Below are 20,816 nucleotides of genomic sequence, written 5' to 3'. Positions count from 1 at the left end.
AATTGAATCCCAGGCATCGTATTACAGGACATAAATGTGTTTTGTTTTCTACTTACCCTGAACCCTAAATCAATTGGCACAAAAGCAGTGTGGTCAGTTTCAATATCCTAGAAACAAAACAACCATAATCCATGTAAAACCTCAGACAGTAAGTATGAAAAAGTTGAAACAGACTTGTATAAAATTGACTTGAGTGTTACTGCTGAAAAGACTGGCAAGAGGTGATCTAGAAGTAAATTAGTTTTATATTAAAATAAATAAGTGCTCAGTTGGGGTGTCATTTCCACAACATTTCTAAATCACAGAATACTTTAGTGATCAAATTTGAAATTTCTTGAAGACCTTCAAACAGTTTTTAATCTGTTGGTTTAAACATTAGTTAGATCAACGAACATTTAGTTACACCGAAGGATCAAAATCACACAAGAAAATAATAGATGAGAAACACAAATCGAGGGGTCAGTTCCACCCATCTCCTCAATGCCAAGGTAATGGTTTCTGCCAATTCCAGAAAACATTTTGCATGTATTAAAGTAAGCTGAAGACTGAGATTAACTTTTTCTAGTTTAAGTAAAATAAGAACCACCAGGTGGGTCACTATCTTTGTTATACTAAGAAAAACACAGGGAAGAATAAATTCACCAATAATGTTGGTCACTTTTGGCCACTGCATTTTCATGCATCTTCAGGCCAGCTCAAAAACTACAACTGAACAGGATCTAATTTGTCATTTGAGGTCTCAGAGCAGGAGGACATAAAACATGATCAGTGAGAAGCAGCAAGATTCTGGTCAAGAATAAAGAGCAGATTTAGCAGTCACAAGGATCTCTAAATTATGACAGACCTATTGCAACACATTATTTTCTTTTTATATAGCAATAAAAAAAACTTGAAAGCAAAATATTGGTGCCTTTCACAACCTCAGGACATCACAAAGTGCTTTGCATCCAAGTGTTGTCACCATCGAAATGTAGGAAACAGTGGCCAATTTGCACATAGCAAGGCCCCACAAACAGCAGTGTGATAAGGACCAAATAATTTGTTTTAATGACATTGCATGGGAGATAAATATTAACCCAATATTGGTAGTTCTGAGCCTCTCTTTGTAACTTTCAATATGCTTTCCAACAAACCACGATTTGCACTCTGGACCACAATTTAGTAAGGATAAGCAGGTGTACATAACCCATGGCTTCAGACCTGGTAGAATATCAAATAAGCGTTGCTTTTTCTTCATGGGAGCTGAATCACAAAAAGCTCTTCAGGTTGTAGTGGATATCATTCATATACATACAGAGGTCGGTTCTACTAACTGAATAGCGGAACCAGCAACAGAGTGGCCAAAGATTCAGCCAACTTCAAGTTGCAAATTAAGTAGCTTTTTGCATATATTCTTTAATTTTTTTTAAACCTCGAATGTGATTCATTAAAATGCATGGATCCACACTAAGACCTTACAGATGCAAATATCTGTGCAACAAACTAACGTTATCACATCAAGAAATAGCACAAATACAAATCTGCTCCATATCTGGCTGTAACCCTTCTCTATATGATCATCTAAAACCGAGTAACTAAAAAGATTTGGTGACATTTTCATACCGAAGTGTCTTCAGGCTGGTAATGTCTCTCGGGCTCTTTATACCCTAATGGAGCATCAAAATCTACCTGTGCATTAAACAGAAAAAACATGAATGGTTATGGCTTCACTGATGCCAGACAGAAGGAAACAACAAACGCAGAAGATGCACATTTGTACATTCTTCTAACTAATGTTGTGAAAATCTTTCACAGAAGATTAACAAATTTGTAGCATAATAATCCTTGTCACTTCCAAGCTGTTCACCACCCTTGGTTGGACAAGGCTACCTGAAACTCTGTACATCCAACCCAATGGTGCAACAAATGTATGTATGCAGTGGCTGAGCCACACAGACCAAGAGATTCCCAGGTTTGATTACTGGTTAGTGTTGGGTTTTGCTCAACTGTGGATATGCTGATAGCAGATATGCTACAATTTGCCTTCCGCACCACTGGATTTTGACTGCGCCAAAATATAATCAAACAGGGTTCCCACACCTGATTGCTTTGCAACAATCTCTGCTGGAATCAGAGGAGGTGAGAACAGGAACAAAAATACCTGGAAAAACTCAGCAGGTCTGACAGCATCTGCGGAGAGGAACATGGTTAACGTTTCGAGTCCATATGACTCTTCAACAGAACTAACGAAAAATAAAGAGGTGAAATATAAGCTGGTTTAAGGGGGGGTGGGGGGGACAGGTCGAGCTGGATAGAGGGCCAGTCATAGATGGAGATAACCAAAAGATGTCATAGACAAAAGGACAAAGAGGTGTTGAAGGTGGTGATGTTATCTAAGGAATGTGATAATAAAGGTACAGATAGCCCTAGTGGGGGTGGGGTGGGGAGAAGGGATCGAAATAGGCTAAAAGGCAGAGATAAAACAATGGATGGAAATACATTTAAAAATAATGGAAATAGGTGGAAAAAGAAAAATCTACATAAATTATTGGAAAAAAGGGGGATCAAAGAGGGGTGGGGATGGAGGAGAGAGTTCATGATCTAAAATTGTTGAACTCAATATTCAGTCCGGAAGGCTGTAAAGTGCCTAGTCGGAAGATGAGGTGCTGTTCCTCCAATTTGCGTGGAGCTTCACTGGAACAATGCAGCAGGCCAAGGACGGACATGTGGGCACGAGAGCAGGATGGAGTGTTGAAATGGCAAGCGACAGGGAGGTCTGGGTTATGCTTGCAGACAGACCAAAGGTGTGCCGCAAAGCGGTCACCCAGTCTGCGTTTGGTCTCTCCAATGTAGAGGAAACCGCATTGAGAGCAGTGAATGCAGTAGACTAAATTGAGGGAAGTGCAAGTGAAATGCTGCTTCACTTTAAAGGAGTGTTTGAGCCCTTGGAAGGTGAGGAGAGGGGAAGTAAAGGGGCAGGTGTTGCACCTTCTGCGGTTGTATGGGAAGGTGCTGTGGGAGGGGGTTAAGGTTAGGGGTTGATGGAGGAGTGGGCCAGGGTGTCCCAGAGGGAACGATCCCTGCGGAATGCCACCAAGGGGGGATGAAGGGAAGATGTGTTTGGTGGTGGCATCATGCTGGAGTTGGCGAAAATGGCAGAGGATGATCCTTTGAATGCAGAAACTGGTGGAGTGAAAAGTGAGGACAAGGGGGACCCTATCATGGTTCTGGGAGGGAGAGGAAGGTGTGAGGACGGATGCGTGGGAGATGGGCCAGACACGATTGAGGGCCCTGTCAACCACCATGAGTGGAAAACCTCGGTTAAGGAAGAAAGAAGACATGTCAGAGGAACCGTTTTTGAAAGCGGCATCATCAGAACAGATGCGACGGAGGCGAAGGAACTGAGAGAATGGGATGGAGTCTTTACAGGAAGCGGGGTGTGAGCAGCTGTAGTTGAGGAAGCTGTGGGAGTCGGTAGGCTTGTAATGAATATTGCTGGACAGTCTATCACCAGAAATTGGGACAGAGAGGTCAAGGAAGGGAAGGGAGGTGTCAGAGATGGACCATGTGAAAATGATGGAGGGGTGGAGATTGGAAGCAAAATTAATAAATTTTTCCAGGTCCAGACGAGAGCATGAAGCAGCACCAAAGCAATCATCGATATACCAGAGAAAGAGTTGTGGGAGGGGGCTTGGGCTTGGTACGAATGAGGTTTGGCCACAACATCTGACACAACATCAGGACTCTTACATCAACAATGGCCATCTAGATTAAGTACTAATCCCCTGTGCAAGACTTTAACACCTTCAGAACAGCAGTGGAAGAAATTGGTGATGAATAAGATTGAACGTACTTGAGTCTTTTAATTGCAGCATGATCACAACTCCAAATATGGAACTGGTGCAAAGGCCTTTCCTCTGAGCATGAGAAATAACAGGTGAAGTGTTTAACTGCTTTTCAAATTCAACATGAGCTGCTATGTGGTAGATACTGGACCTCAGTACTTTGATTTATTCTATATTTTATAAGCAAGGAAATGTGCAAAAAGCAGTAAAAGAAAGGTCGAAGTAAGACTTGCATTTCTGTAGCAACTATTAGGTCCTCTAGATGTCCCAAGGCACTTCGCAGCCAAAAAATTACTTTTAAAATGTAGTCACAGTTATAATGTAGGTAACATGGAAGCTAATATGCACGTAGCAAGGTTCTCGCAATCAGATAAATCACCCACTAAACAGTTTTAATGGTAGTGTTTGAAGGATAAAAGTCGGCCAAGACACCAACTTCCTTACCCTTCGATTTTGCTGTGGGATCTTTTGTCTACCTGAATGGGCAGACAGACTCTCAGTTTAACATCTCAATTGAAAGTAGGCACCTCCAACAGTGTAGCACTTCGTCAGTACTGCACTGAAGTTCCAGATGAGATACAGTGCTCAAAAGGCTTCAGAAGGGAGAGAACCCAGAACATTCTGACTCAGCTGAGAATGTTAGCATTGTGCCACAATCAAAACCTTTTAATAACTCTGTAGATCATGCGGTGGGGTGCTACACATCAGTAGATGAGGCAAGCACCTTCTCTTTACCACGCACTAGAATTTCACAATTAGTCACAAAAAGAAACATTAAACTCTGAGCTTATTGATTAGACTTACATTCATATCACATTCAATGATTGAAACAGCTTTATCTGGTTTTGTTTCCATGACCCGAAGCTCATAGATCTGAAACACAGAAACTCTTCAACAGCCTTTCCCATATTTACAGGTCAAATTGCCACAGTACATTAGCTTCACTTAGTAACATTCCGCATACACTTTGAATTTGTTGAAATAGATGCACAATGTGTCCTAATACATATACAATGGTATAGGGGGTTAATGGTCAGGTCTGAGGGGAGGGACATTTTGAGTGTTATCAATGCAGTTGCACTGATTGAATTAAAACAAGCCTCCCCCACCTGTACCCTGCCCTTTATATTTTCAGTACCAAGGTTTTCATGCTTGAGAGGGTGGGTGGATGGGTGGGTGGGGGAGACAGAGTTACATCATGTGGATCTCCAGGAAGGCATCACACACATACCATTCTAAGAAGAAATGTACAGGAGTTTCAGGGGCAGGGAAAAAGTAGTTCACATTTTTAGTCCTGTAACTTTATCACAAATGCTGTGGGTTTACACCAGGATTGCTACATGGATACTGCAAGTACGTGGGTTTACATTGATGGGATTACATCAACAATAGCACTAACTTCTTAGACAGCACCTTCCAAACCCATGACTGCTACCATGTAGAAGGCCAAGGGCAGCAGGCACATGGGAACACCACCACCTTGAAGTTCCCCTCCAAGCCACTCGCCATCCTGACTTGGAACTATATCGCCATTCCTTTACTGTCACTGGGTCAAAATCCTGGAACTCCCTACCTAACAGCATATTATTATCTGAATGCCTATAATTGAGAGAGGGGAATGTGCAACGAGACCTTGGTGTCCTCGTACACCAGTCGCTGAAGGTAAGCATGCAGATGCAGCAGGCGATAAAGAAGGTAAATGGTATGTTGGCCTTCATAGCCAGAAGATTCCAGTACAGGAACAGGGATGTCTTGCTGCAATTGTACAGGGCCTTGGTGAGACCACATCTGGAATATTGTCTGCAGTTTTGGTCTCCTTATCTGAGGAAGGATGTACTTGCTATAGAGGGAGTGCAGCGAAGGTTTACCCGACTGATTCCTGGGATGGTGGGACTGACATATGAGGAGAGATTGAGTCGATTAGGATTATATTCGTTGGACTTCAGAAGAATGGCGGGGGGGGGGGATCTCATAGAAACCTACAAAATTCTAACAGGACTAGATAGGGTCGATGCAGGAAGGATGTTCCCGATGGTGGGGGAGTCCAGAATCAGGAGGTTACAGTCTGAGGACTGAAATGAGGAGAAAGTTCTTCACCCAGAGTGGCGAGCCTGTGGAATTCGTTACCACGGAAAGTAGTGGAGACCAAAACATTGTATGTTTTCAAAAAGGAGTTAAATATAGCTCTTGGGCCGAAAGGATCAAAGGGTATGGGGAGAAAGTGGGAGCAAGCTATTGAGTTCGATGATCAGCCATGATCATTATGAATGGTGGAGCACACTCGAAGGGCCGAAGGGCCGAATGGCCTACTCCTGCTCCTAGTTTCTATGAACCTTGGTGAATTCCTGCAGTGCATGTTGTAGATGGTACACACTGCTGCTACTGTGCGTCAGTAGTGAAGGGAGTGGATGTTTGTGGACAGACACAAGCAGGTTGCTTTGTCCTGGGTGCCTGGGTGGTGTCAAGCTTCTTGAGTGTTGTGGGAGCTGCACTCAGCCAAGCAAGTGGGGAGTATTCCATCACACTCCTGACTTGTGCATTGTAGATGGTGGACAGGCTTTGGGGAGTCAGTAGGTGAGTTACTTGTTGCACAATTCCTAGCCTCTGACCTGCTCTTGTAGCCAGTATTTATATGGCTTTTCCAGTTCAGTTTCTGGTCAATGGTAACCACCCCCCTCACCAGGATGTTGATAGTGGGGGATTCAGTGATAGTAATGCCATTGAACATCAAGGGGCAATGGTTAAATTCCCTCTTGTTGGAGATGGTCATTGTCTGGCACTCGTGTGGCACGAAAGTTACTTGCCACTTGTTAGCCCAAGCCTGGATATTGTCCAGGTGTTGCTGCATTTGGACATGGACTGCTTCAGTATCTGAGGAGTCGCGAATGGTGCTGAACAATGTGCAATCAACGAACATCCCCACTTCTGACCTTATGATGGAAGGAAGATCATTGATGAAGCAGCTGAAGATGGTTGGGCTTAGGACACTACCCTGAGGAACTCCTGCAGTGATGTCCTGGAGCTGAGATGACTGACCTCCAACCACCACAATCATCTTTCTTTGTGCTAAGTATGACTCCAACCAGCGGAGAGTTTACCCCTGATTCCCACTGACTCCAGTTTTGCTAGGACTCTTTGATGCCACACAGTCCAATGCTGCCTTGATGGCAAGGGCAGTCACTCTCACCTCACCTCAGGAGTTCAGCTCTTTTATCTATGTTTGAACCAAGGCTGTAATGAGGTCAGGAGCTGAGCGACCCTGGCGGAACCCAAACTGGGCATCAGTGAGCAGGTTATTGCTAAGCAAGTGCTGCTTGATAGCACTGTTGATGACCCCTTTCATTATGTTACTGATGATCGAGAGTAGACTGCTGGGGCGGTAATTGACCCGGTTGGATTTATCCGGCTTTTTGTGCACAGGACATATTTGGGAAATTTTCCACATAGCCGGGTTGACGCCAGTGTTGTAAGCTGTACTGGAACAGCTTGGCTAGGGGTGCAGCAAGTTCTGGAGCATAAGTCTTCAGTACTATTGCCGGAATATTGACAGGGCCCATAGCCTTTGCAATATCCAATGCCTTCAGCCATTTCTTGATATCATGTGGAGTGAATCGAATTGGCTGAAGACTGGCATCTGTGATGCTGGGGACCTCCGGGGGAGGCCGAGATGGATCATCCACTTGGCACTACTGGCTGAAGATTGTTGCGAATGCTTCAGCCTTATCTTTTGCACTGCTGTGCTGGGCTCCTCCATCATTGAGGATGGGGATATTTGTGGAGCCACCTCCTCTAGTGATTTGTTTAATTGTCTACCATCATTCATGACTGCAGAGCTTGGATCTGATCCATTGGTTGTGGGATCACTAGGCTCTGTCTATCACTTGCTGCTTATGCTGTGTGGCACTATTTTGGCAAGTAGTCCTGTCTTATAGCTTCACCAGGTTGACACCTCATTTTTAGGTATGTCTGGTGCTGCTCCTGGCATGCCCTCCTGCATTCTTCACTGAACCAGGGTTGATCCCCTGGCTTGTTGGTAATGGTAGAGTGGGAGCGCCGGGCCATGAGGTTACGGGTTGTGTTCACGTACAATCCTGTTGCTGCTGATGGTCCACAGCACCTCATGGATGCTCACTCTTGAGTTGCTAGATCTGTTCAAAATCTATCCCATTTAGCACAATGGTAACGCCACACAACACGATGGAGGGTATCCTCAATGTGAAGGCAGGACTTCATCTCCACAATAACTGTGCGGTGGTCACTCCTACCGATACTATCATGGACAGATGCATCTGCGGCATGCAAGTTGGCAAGGATGAGGTCAAGTATGTTTTTCCCTCACCACCTGCTGCAGACTCAATCTAATAGCAGGTGGTGAGGGAACCAACAAGAGCTTAAATCTGATTGTTGGTTGTGGGATCGCTTAGCTCTGTCTATCACTTGCTGCTTATGCTGTCTGGCACGCAAGTAGTCCTGTTTTATAGCTTCACCAGGTTGACACCTCATTTTTAGGTGTGCCTGGTGCTGCTCCTGGTATGCCCCCTGCACTATTCTTTGAACCAGGGTTGATCCCCTGGCTTGATGGTAATGGTAGAGTGGGGGATATGCCAGGCCATGAGGTTACAGATTGTGTTTGAGTACAATTCTTCTGCTGCTGCTGCTGATGGCCCAGTGCACCTCATCATGCATGATACCTTCCAAATCATGTACAGCAGTTACTGAGGGATTACTCCGGCAAGGTTACATAAATACCATAAGCACTCTCTTGGGATATTTTTGATGCATGTTCCCCAATATATTCTATTGCAGCATGCTATTCCATAATGGAGAGGAAAACTCCTCTTTAGAATTCCAATTCTGTGATAACTTGCTTTCAGTTTCATTCTTGAGTTATCAATTTGACTTAGTTTAAAATCAAATCTATGACTCCTTATTCGTTCTCTCTTGTGTAACAAAAATATATAGTCACCAATGTGAAATAATTAAACCCTGAAGTTCCATCTCCATAGACCACTGACTACTCACCTTCTCATTGTAGTTGATAGCAATGACATCACCAGTGGTCAAGCAAGCGAAGTTCCTCAAGGCATTTTCCAATCTGAGAGGAGGATATTAAGAAAACGTACAGAACGTAGGAGCTAGACAACCAAATAATTAATTTCCAGCAAAATCAGTGAACATTTTCAGCATTAAACTTAAGTACAGTGTTCAGCCGATTCTAGGTAACACAAATATATGGATAATAAAACTATTATGTTACGGTGCCTTCTGTGGATCTTAAGCTACCATGTACCCTCCTGATAAATCAAGTGAGCCAACAGTAAGTGGTTCCTCTGTTAGAATCTAGGCCCTCTCTTATAAAACTAGAACACAATCTGACTAAGATTTAGTGGCTGTTTTATAGTAAGACAAACTTCTCTATACACAGTATTGTATCCCTGGATATTCATACAAAAAAAAAGATATTCGTATTAAAAAAAATGTATCTGGCTTGCAGCTGAAACATCTATCAATTACACAGTGCTTCCAGTAGGGTAAATGGCTCCTGCCACATACATCCATATACAGGAAGAATTTCTGACAGGAGCATTTTTGACTGATTCTGATTTGCAGTCATTATATCAGTGACCTTGGACAAAGATTAGGAGGAAAAAGGTGAGAAAGGGATTTGGGGAAAAGAAGAATATTTTTTAAACCCATGTTCAACTCCCACATTGAGGGGGAGGCATTAGCGTCGTGGTGTTGTCACTAGGCTAGTAATCCAGGGACCCAGGGTAATGTTCTGGGGACCCATGTTCAAATCCTGCCACAGTAGATGGTGGAATTTGAGTTCAATAAAAATCTGGAATTAAAAGCCTAATGATAACCATTGTCGATTGTTGTGAAAACCCATCTGGTTCACTAATGTCCTTCAGGGAAGGAAAACTGCTGTCCTTACCTGGTCTGGCCTACATGTGATTCTAGACCCACAGCAATGTGGTTCACTCTTAAAATGCCCTTGAACAAGGGCAATTCAGGGTGGACAATAAATGCTTGCCTAGCCAGCAATGTCCACATCCCATGAATAAATAAATAAAAAATCAAAGCTAGATGCACAAACACAAAGTGGGTGGGTTACAAATATCAATAAGACAACCTTCACTGATGGTTAAGTGGTCCAGTATAGTACGTTTATTCTACAGCTACTCTACCACACATGGTGTTGCACTTGTGGAATAAGATCTTCAAGTGAAGGACAGTTGGAGGGAGGGAATGGATAATTGAACTAGGGTTAGGACATATAATCTCTGCTGCACAGGTGAGATACAAAACTAGCAGGCAAGAGGGCAACTAGTGGGGAGAGGGTATAATTACAGCATGGCAAGTTTATCTAGGCTGTTTCTATTATAAATGTGGAAATAGGAATTTATAATGGCAAATGTTAAAAAAAGGAAATAAGGTTTTGTGGACAGAAATTATGCACAGACATGAAGGGCCTGCATTTTTCTCAAAATAATTGTGTGGCTAATGGTGTTTGCTGTTATTTGTGTGCAAATTGCATAGCAAATTCAGGTGGGATGATGATGTAGGGCTAAACAGTAATATCCAAAAGTTGCTGTCTGAGTAATGCCACTCCATTGTTGGCTTTGCGAAAGCAACATCTCACTGTCAGCCTCAACAGTAAAATGTATCGAGTGGCCTGAAGTTGTTGTATTTGTGTGGTAAATACACTAACCTCACCAGAAAAAGTTTAATCATTTTAACGCATGATAATTGTTAATTGTCGATCAATCTCACACTGAAAAGTAGCTTTTACAACCGAGAAGTCTCATTCCGTCAGGCATCAATTGCTGTTGGAGATTTTAAAAAATCAAATTTTGAAAAAAGGCTTCCTTTCTGTCTTTTTGTCCCCTCAGTCCAATTTTTCTTTCCCTCATTTTAATTTTCTTTCCACAACTGATTTGACATTGAATTTATCCACTAATTTACATTTCTTTCTCTGTTCATTCTCTATCGTTCTCAATCCCTCAGAGTAGTTAACAAGATATAGACTGACCCTCAGCACTCAGGTCCGAGGTGCCTGGCTTCCCTGACTGCACAAATATTAGCTCACGTTTTCAGCAACTTGCCACACAAAAATTTTTAAAAACCTAAATATGCAATGGCAAGCCCAACTAATGGCAAATGCCATTAAATACCCTGTCTGCCCATTGCAGAGCAGGCTCAAGGAGCCGTATGATCTACTCCAGCTCCTGTTTCTTATGTTCTTAGATCTGGGCCCAGATATTTAATATATTGCAGAGTGCCATGTACAAGTTAAGTCAGGCTTTGAAAACATAGATGTAATGAAGCTATATCTCATGGAGGAGTTCAAAACTAAGGCGCATAAATAGAAAGATAGTCATTAGTAAGTCCAAAAAGGAATTCAGGAGAAACTTCCTCTGTCTCATCACGCTGAGTATAGAAGTAGCTGAGGTAGAAAGGAATAGAAGAATATGTTGCTAGGGTGCGACGAACATGTAGAGTGGGAGGACCTGAACAGTAGATGTTTATTTTGTGAATGAATCGCTATCAGTTAGAAATCATCCTTAAAATATTATTGGAATTGCCAATGCAAATTCAAATATTGACTCCAGCTAATCAGGAATAGCATGGGGACAAATTCAATATTTAACAGGTGCTCATTGCTCTTACAGGGGGAGCTATACCCACAAGCAACGTAGTCTCTCATTTTTTTTGTAGTGCGCAGACTCTTTAATTTTTGCACAGCCATGCACACGCGGTAACCTAAAGGGCCATCTTGTGTGCGGGTTTGTATGAAATTTCAGATTGCGCAACCGCGCAGCTGAGGGAATATTGCCTATGAGTATGAAGAATTGAGTACTCCCTATGGATTGAGCACGAAAGTAAACTAGTTAATTCATTGAAATTATAAAGCTACAGCTTCCCATTTCCATAAAGCTACAGTAATTCACATTCGAGGAGTTGCTATCCTCAAGTGTTAGAATGCTGTCTCATGGCTGCTATAATGTTGGTGTTTAAGGGAGTGATCACTTTGGAGATCAGTTACACATTATGTTTCTTGTCTTCAGTCACTGCCACCATGCTAATAGTGAGGAAAGATATTAGCTCCGACGATGTGGAATCTGTATGGGTAGAGCTGAGAAACACTAAGGGGCAAAAACGTTAGTGGGGGTTGTATATAGACCCCCAAACTGTAGTGGTGATGTTGGGAATGGCATTAAACAGGAAATTAGAGACGCATGTAATAAAGGAACATCTGTAATTATGGGTGACCTTAATCTGCGTATAGATTGGGCAAATCAAATTAGTAACAATACCATAGAGGAGGAATTCCTAGAATGTTTATGGGATGTTTTTCTGGACCAGTACATTGAGGAACCAACTAGAGAACAGGCCATCCTCGACTGGGTATTGTGTAATGAGAAAGGAATAATTGGCAATCTAGTTGTGCAAGGACCCTTGGGGATGAACGACCATAATATGATAGAATTCTTCATCAAGATGGAGAGTGACGTAGTTGATTCTGAGACTAGGGTCCTGAATCTTACTAAAGAAAACTACGATGGTATGAGGCGCGAGTTGGCTATGATGGATTGGGAAACGTTACTTAAAGGGATGATGGTGGATAGGCAATGGCAAACATTCAAAGAGTCCCGAGTGAACTGCAACAATTGTTTATTCCTGTCTTGCGCAAAAGTAAAACAGGAAAGGTGGCCAAACCATGGCTTACAAGGGAAATTAGAGATAGTATTAGATGCAAGGAAGAGGCATACAAATTGGCCAGAAAAAAACAACAGACCTGAGGATTGGGAGCAGTTTAGAATCCAGCAAAGGAGGACCAAGGGATTGATTAAGAAGGGGAAAACAGAGTACAAAAGTAAGCTTGCAGGGAACATAAAAACTGACTGTAAAAGTTTCTATAGGTATGTGAAGAGAAAAAGATTGAAGACAAATGTAGGTCCCTTACAGTCAGAAACAGGTGAATTTATAATGGGGAACAAAGAAATGGCTGACCAGCTAAATACATACTTTGGTTCTGTCTTCACAAAGGAGGACACTAATAACATACCAGAATTGTTGGGGAACACAGGGTTTAGTGAGAGGGAGGAACTGAAAGAAATCAGTATTAGTAGGGAAATGGTGTTGCGGAAATTGATGGGATTGAAGGCCGATTATATCCCCAGGGCCTGATAACCTACATCCCAGAGTACTTAAGGAAGTGGCCCAAGAAGTAGTGGATGCATTGGTGGTCATCTTCCGAGATTCTATAGACTCTGGAACAGTTCCTACTGATTGGAGGGTAGCTAATGTAACCTCACTATTTATTAAGGGAGGCAGAGAGAAAACAGGGAATTATATACCAGTCAGCCCGACGTCAGTAGTGAGGAAAATTCTAGAGTCCACTATAAAAGATTTAAATAGCCGAGCACATGGGAAAGAGTGGCAGAATTGGACAGAGACAGCATGGATTTATGAAAGAGAAATCATGCTTGACAAATCTACTGGAATTTGTCGAGGGTGTAACTAGTAGAGATGATGAGGGGGAGCCAGTGGATGTGGTTTATTTGGACTTTCAGAAGGCTTTCGACAAAGTCCCACATTAGAGATTGGCGTGTAAAACTAAAGCGCATGGGATTGGGGGTAGCGTATTGAGATGGATAGAAAACTAGGAAACAAAGAGTAGGAATAAACGGGTCTTTTTCCAAATGGCAGGCATTGACTAGTGGGGTACTGCAGGGATCTGTGCTGGGACCCCAGTTATTCACAATATATATTAATGATTTAGATGAGGGAATTAAATGTAATATCCCCAAATTTGCAGATGACACAAAGCTGGGTGGGAGGGTGAGCTGTGAGGAGGATGCAGAGATGCTTCGGTGTGATTTGGACGAGCTGAGTGGGCAAATGCATGGCAGATGCAGTATAATGTGGATAAATGTGAGATTATCCATTTTGGTAGCAAAAACAAGAAGGAAGATTATCTGAATGGCTATAAGTTGAGAGGGGGGAATGTGCAACGAGACCTGGGTGTCCTCGTACACCAGTCGCTGAAGGTAAGCATGCAGGTGCAGCAGGCGGTAAAGAAGGTAAATGGTATATTGGGCCTTCATAGCCAGAGGATTCCAGTACAGGAACAGGGATGTCTTGCTGCAATTGTACAGGGCCTTGGTGAGACCACACCTGGAATATTGTCTGCAGTTTTGGTCTTCTTATCTGAGGAAAGATGTACTTGCTATAGACGGAGTGCAGCGAAGCTTTACCCAACTGATTCCTGGGATGGCAGACCTGACACATGAGGAGAGATTGAGTCGATTAGGATTTTATTCGCTGGAACAAAAACAGAATTACTTGGAAAAACTCAGCAGATCTGGCAGCATCGGCGGAGAAGAAGAGTTGACGTTTCGAGTCCTCATGACCCTTCGACAGAACTAGGTGAATAAGGAAGAGGTGAAATATAAGCTGGTTTAAGGTGGGTGGGTGGGGGAGAGAGAGAAGTGGAGGGGGGTGGTGTGGTTGTAGGGACAAACAAGCAGTGATAGAGGCAGATCATCAAAAGATGTCACAGACAACAGAACAAAAGAACACATAGGTGTCGAAGTTGGTGATATTATCTAAACGAATGTGCTAATTAAGAATGGATGGTAGGGCACTCAAGGTATAGCTCTAGTGGGGGTGGGGGGAGCATAAAAGATTTAAAAATATTTAAAAATAATGGAAATAGGTGGGAACAAGGAAAATCTATATAATTTATTGGAAAAAAAAAAGGAAGGGGGAAGAAACAGAAAGGGGGTGGGGACGGAGGAGGGAGGTCAAGATCTTAAGTTGTTGAATTCAATATTCAGTCCGGAAGGCTGTAAAGTCTTCACTGAAGCCCAATGCAAACTGGAGGAACAACACCTCATCTTCCGACTAGGCACTTTACAGCCTTCCGGACTGAATATTGAATTCAACAACTTTAGGTCTTGACCTCCCTCCTCCATCCCCACCCACTTTCTGTTTCTTCCCCCTTCCTTTTGTTTTTTTTTTCCAATAAATTATATAGATTTTTTTTTCCCACCTATTTCCATTATTTTAAAATATTTTTAAAACTTTTATGCTCCCCCCACCCCCACTAGAGCTATACCTTGAGTGCCCTACCATCCATTCTTAATTAGCACATTCATTTAGATAATATCACCAACTTTGACACCTATGCGTTCTTTTGTTCTGTTGACTGTGACATCTTTTGATGATCTGCCTCTATCACTGCTTGTTTGTCCCTACAACCACACCACCCCCCTCCACTTCTCTCGCTCTCCCCCCCCCACCCCCCACCCTAAACCAGCTTATATTTCACCCCTTCCTTATTCACCTAGTTCTGTCGAAGTGTCATGAGGACTCGAAACATCAACTCTTTTCTTCTCCGCCAATGCTGCCAGACCTGCTGAGTTTTTCCAGGTAATTCTGTTTGTGTTTTGGATTTCCAGCATCCGCAGTTTTTTTGTTTTTATTCGCTGGAGTTCAGAAGAATATGGGGGGATCTCATAGAAACCTATAAAATTCCAACAGGACTAGACAGGGTAGATGCAGGAAGGGTGTTCCCGATGGTGGGAGAGTCCAGAACCAGGGGTCACAGTCTGAGGATACGGGGTAGACCATTTAGGACTGAAATGAGGAGAAATTTCTTCACCAAGAGAGTGGTGAGCCTATGGAATTCGTTACCACAGAAAGTAGTTGAGACCAAAATATTGTATGCTTTCAGGAAGCAGTTAGATATAGCTCTCGGGGCGAAAGGGATCAAAGGGTATGGGGAGAAAGCAGGAGCAGGCTATTGAGTTGGTTGATCAGCCATGACCATAATGAATGGCAGAGCAGGCTCGAAGGGCTGAATGGCCTTCTCCTGCTCCTAGTTTCTATGTTAAAATAATTTACTGCCACTATTATCTAGAGAGTAAGTTCTTACTTAAAACCACATTGACGTACACAGTTCAATTTCAAAGTACAAGCCAGATTAGTGTAGGCTTGAGGTGAATGCAAACACAGAAAATGACAGACAGGAAAAAGATCTACTGTTTCATCCAGCCTGTACCATAATTGTGCCATCTTGTGCATCACAATATTGTACATACACTCCTCACCTAGAAGCTGTGTAATCTCTGGGTGAGGCCAAAACCCACTTAAATACTAAGGCCAATTAGGGAAAATAAAAGCTGGAAAATTCCTCTCCAAACCAGATCAGACTCTGTCCACCTCAGGTCTAACCACCTCTGGGGAGTGACTGAAGGATACACAGCTTTGGGGTTGGTGATATCCAGGAAGTCTGGAGCCTGTGGCTGAAATTTGGAGTAAGTGGCAACCATGAGGTTCACGCTCTCAACCTGGACTAGGCCACCTTCCTCCAGCAGCAGGTTCTGCATCATCTAGAAACAAAGGTACATTAATTATAACACAGAGATAGAGGATAACAACAACGAGCCAGGGTATTCTTAGTGTGTCACGAACTGGCATACATCAATCAAGTAACCATTTTACATGTTCAGTACATCCATTCGGGTGGGCAAAGTTAGACTAATTATTTGGAGCACTGCTGCTGGTAGATGCAGATTCATGCACGTCAACTCTCCTAAAATGGTTCACTTAATCTTAGTTGTGCCATCAAATTGGTGTGTTGAGCAGAAAGCAGACACACACTTCTGTTTTGGGATTGGGGGTGGAGTGGGGGTGGGTGGTGATGGGCAGAAGGAGTAAAATGTACCACAGGTAGAGTGAGCTCAGTTCATGTGTTTTAGTGGCTGTATGAACAGAAGTCTGCTATTCAACTCCTTGAACCTGTTCTGCCATTTCATTATACATGGCAGGTCTGTAGCTCAACTTCATTTATCAGTCATTGCTCTATATTGTTAATTGGTATCAATTGAGGTTAAGTACATACAAGTAAGTGGGCAGTGATTGGATGGTTACTTCAGCACATTTAAAGAGACATTCCTTCCGTGACCAGTGGGCACCAGAGGGGCTGGAATGCATCATCAGCCCCAGAATGGTATTTTAATTTAATTTTGATAAGTTTCTGTTGAAGTTTTTGCTTTTACTGTGCCCTTTAAGGGGCTGTTAATTAGCTTATTTGTTTTATTCGTTTGCTCAAAAGCGTATAAGAAACACTCACTGACACGGGTGGAGTCGGGAAATATATACCCATAATGTTTCCCTTTGTGAATATACCTATTCAAATAAAGACTGGCTGTGGCTTCTTCCTTCACCAACTGGCTATCAGGAGTATAACGTGCGTGCATGTGTGTACATGTGCAACTGCTAGTAACAAAAAAAGTGTTTCAGAATACTACTACCTATTTTGTGTGAAAAATTATTCCTAGATGTAAGTAATTCCTGAATGGCCTAGCTCACCTTTTAAGATGGTGTCCCCATACCTTAAATTCCTCCACCAGACCAAAGAGTTTTTCAGTATATGCACCACCGAATCTTTTTAATGTTTTAAACACCTTTACCAGATCAATGCTCAATCTTCTATACTCAAGGGAATATAAGCCAAGATAATGCAAATAGTTTAAGCCCCAGTATAATTCTGATGAATCTATGCTGTACCACTACAGGGCCAATGTTGATCACTTCATAAATGAAACAGGAACAGTCACCCACTCAATTCTACCTCAGGGGAGACATGTGGAGGGCTGGAGCACTGCAATTATTTTTCTTAGCATTTCTGGGCCTCGACAGATAACAAAACGTTTGAGTTTTAAGGCTATTCCTTCAGTTAAGTAAATGTTTTCAACACAGAGTTCAGTCTGAGGCACACAGTAGAGGCATTAAGCACTATCCATCAAGGTAAAGCAGCAGAACGAATATTGAAATAATCCAATTTCTTTAAAATCAGAGATACACACCACATCAGGGTAAAAATAGCACATTTTTCAAACATTTCAAAGCACTTCAAGTGCAATGAATTACTCAACTGCATTGATTGTTTTTATGGTACAAATGCAGTAGACATTTTATGCACAGAAAGTGTCAACAGAGTTAAATACACAGTTTGCCCGGCTTTTTGTGGTGTTGGTTGAGGGAGTATTGTTGGCCAGAACACCGAAGGAACTATCTGTTGGCCTTCCAAAAGCATCATGATAACTTCAACATCCCACAGAAGGAAACTGGGTTTAATCTCCAATCCAAAGGAAATCAACTGTAACGTAATTGTCTATTTAATTAGAAGCTGTTTCATTCAATTTATATAATTTAATAGTTCTAGCATTGAATTCCTACTATGCTGAAAATTATATGTTGCTTAATTCAAATTATTAGATAATTCAATTTTTGAAGCATATGACAGCTTCTCATTATTGGGTATTATTAAATCTGCACTCAAAAAAGACTTACTCTGAAGTATTGAAAGACATCTCTGTAAATATAATTTTTTAAAAGAATCCAAGATGGCTGGCTTCTTGATTACAGCTGTTATCATCACGGCACTCCTGGCACGAGGTGTTGAAACACATGCCTTCCCCCAGTATCCTCTGGAAATTAGTTCAAGGTTGGTAAAATATTCACAGGGATATCTTGTTAACAGCAATCCTCCACAAAGTACGGTGCTGTGGTTATGCTACCCACCAATCTCTACTCACCCAGTGAGGCAGATAACAGATCCCTTCCTCTGCCACAAATTCCAGGACGCCACAGTGTGTCATTCGATCAGTTTTCCTGTTAGTAAGTTTAAAAAGCATTGGATATGTAATGTTCAGGCGACCTGATGGAAAATAGAACAGTAGAAATGGTTTCAGCACAGCCATGAAATGAAAGGAACTGTTTTAGGCATAGGAAAACTCCAGCAGGCCCATCCCCTTTTGGAAAAGAAATCCCACCTGCCTGCCTTCTTGTCACATTCCTCTTTCCTACTTAATTGCTTTTCAAACCCATTTCTATAGTTTGCTGTGAGGGCCTCCAATTGTAACTTATTCCACACGTACATCAGCCTTTGGGCGTAGAAAGGTCCGCACAACTTCCCTTCTTACTCCTGAAGTTTTAATCTTCTAACTTAGTAAAGTCTTCACCCAAATTAATTTTGCCAATCCCTTTCAGAAAGTTCAAAGTTAAAAAGGGAAACTCTTAAATCAGAATGCAGCACATTTCTCAAAGCAAAAAGGAACCTTGATAGGGGATTCATGACATGCTTTAGGAATGAGCGTTGTAGAGGGAGTTGCTTTTAAAAAAAAAATTTGCCAGGACCTTTATAGACACAAATACTAACTAAATGATAGGATCCAATCCTTTTTAGGAACTGCTGCTGGCACAATTACAACACAAAATTTCACTTTTAAAAGTATCCTTAACTTGCTATCAAACAGTGGTAAAAGCTGTTTAGGTACTTACTTAGTTGATCCAGAGCAGATGGTGGCATTATTACTGCAGAAGAAATCAAACATAATCCAGGTAAGTATAATAAAGAACAAGGCACCCTCATTTTTATTATAGAAACAACAGCAACTTCTATTTATATGCCTCTTTAACATAATAAGCCATCCCAAGGTGCTTAAGAGCATTATAAATCAAAATATTACACTGAGCCTCCAAGATATGTTAGGTTAGATGACCAGAAGTTTAGTCAAAGAGCTGGGTTTTAAGGAGTGTCTTAAAGGAGAAGGGAGAGGCAGAGAGGTTTAGGGAGGGAATTCCAGAGCTCAGGGTTGAGGCAACTGAAGACGTAGCCACCAATGGTGGAGCGATTTAAATTGTGGATGCACAAGAGACCAAAATTAGATGAGCACAGGTATGTCAGGATTGTGAGGCTGGAGGAAATTACAGAGATAGGAAGGAGTGAGGCCATGGAGGGATTTGAAAACAAAGGTAAGAATTTTAAAATCAAGATGTCGAAAGATCAGAAGCCAGTGAGCAGAGGGGTGATCATTTAATTTGGTGTGAGTAATGACACAGGCAGCAGTCTTTGATGACCTCAAGCTTACTGAAAATGGGAGACCAGCCAGTACATTGGAATATCAAGTCTAAGGGTAACAAAGATATGAATGAAGGTTTCAGCAGCAGATGAGTAAAACAGGGATGAAGACAGACAATGTTACAAGAGCAGGAAATAGGCAGCCTTAGTGAAGGTACACGAGTGGGAGGTTGGAAGCTCAATTCAGAATCAAATATTCCACCAAGATTGCAAACAGATTGGCTTAGTCTCAGAATTGCTGGGGAGAGGGTTGTATTCAATAGCTGGGAAACAGGGTTTAGAGTGGGGACCAAAACAATGGCTTCAGTCTTCCCAATATTTAGAGTCATAGAGGTCAATAGCACAGAAAAAGGCCCTTTGGTCCATCGAGTCTGTGCCAGCCAAACAAGTACCTAACTATTCTAATTCCATTTTCCAGCACTAGGACCATAGCTTTGTATGCCATGCCATCGCAAGTGCACATCCAAATACTTCTTAAATGTTATGAGGGTTTCGGCCTCTACCACCCTTTCAGGCAGAGAGTTCCAAATTCCCACCACCCTCTGGGTGAAAACATTTTTCCTCACAGCCCCTCTAAACCTCCTACCTCTTACCTTAAATCTGTGCCCCCTGGTTATTGATCCCTCCGCCAAGGGGAAAAGTTCCTTCCTGTCTACCTTATCTATGCCACTCATAATTTTATACACCTCAATCAGGTCCCCCCTATCTCCTCTGCTCCAGGGAAAATAACCCCATAACCTCATAACTAAAATTCTCCAGCCCAGGCAACATCCTGGTAAATCTCCTCTGCATTCTCTCTAGTGCAATCACATCCTTCCTATAATGCGGGATTCCAGAACTGCACGCAATACTTTAATTTGAGGAAATTTCTGCTCATCCAGTACTGGATGTCAGATAAGTAGTCTGATAATTTAGCAGCAGTGGAGGAGTCGAGAGAGGTAGTGGTGATGTAGACATGGGAATCATCAATGTACATGTGAAAACTGTCGCTGTGCTATTGTATGATGTTGCCAGGGGGCGGCACATGGATGAAAAATAAGAGGGGCCCAAGGATA

At 42.3% G+C, this 20,816-nt stretch overlaps 1 protein-coding gene across 5 annotated transcripts in view; it reads right to left on the bottom strand.

The window, feature by feature from the left end:
* ufd1l (ubiquitin recognition factor in ER associated degradation 1) overlaps nucleotides 1-20,816 on the bottom strand; it is a 40,499-nt gene that overhangs the window by 10,981 nt on the left and 8,702 nt on the right. For all 5 annotated transcript variants that reach the window (XM_041202878.1, XM_041202876.1, XM_041202880.1 and 2 more), the window contains exons 3-9: nucleotides 19,182-19,214; nucleotides 18,437-18,558; nucleotides 16,095-16,225; nucleotides 8,847-8,919; nucleotides 4,629-4,697; nucleotides 1,603-1,668; nucleotides 57-107 (exon numbers count right to left, since the gene is read on the bottom strand). In XM_041202878.1, coding sequence (XP_041058812.1) covers nucleotides 57-107; nucleotides 1,603-1,668; nucleotides 4,629-4,697; nucleotides 8,847-8,919; nucleotides 16,095-16,225; nucleotides 18,437-18,558; nucleotides 19,182-19,214 — 545 coding nt within the window. The remainder of the gene's footprint in view (nucleotides 1-56; nucleotides 108-1,602; nucleotides 1,669-4,628; nucleotides 4,698-8,846; nucleotides 8,920-16,094; nucleotides 16,226-18,436; nucleotides 18,559-19,181; nucleotides 19,215-20,816) is intronic.

This window comes from Carcharodon carcharias, chromosome 13 (genome assembly GCF_017639515.1).
Source record: "Carcharodon carcharias isolate sCarCar2 chromosome 13, sCarCar2.pri, whole genome shotgun sequence".
Classification (NCBI taxonomy): Eukaryota; Metazoa; Chordata; class Chondrichthyes; order Lamniformes; family Lamnidae; genus Carcharodon; species Carcharodon carcharias.
The sequence above is the reverse complement of the archived record's forward strand: the minus strand, read 5'-3'. Positions and strand labels throughout refer to the sequence as shown.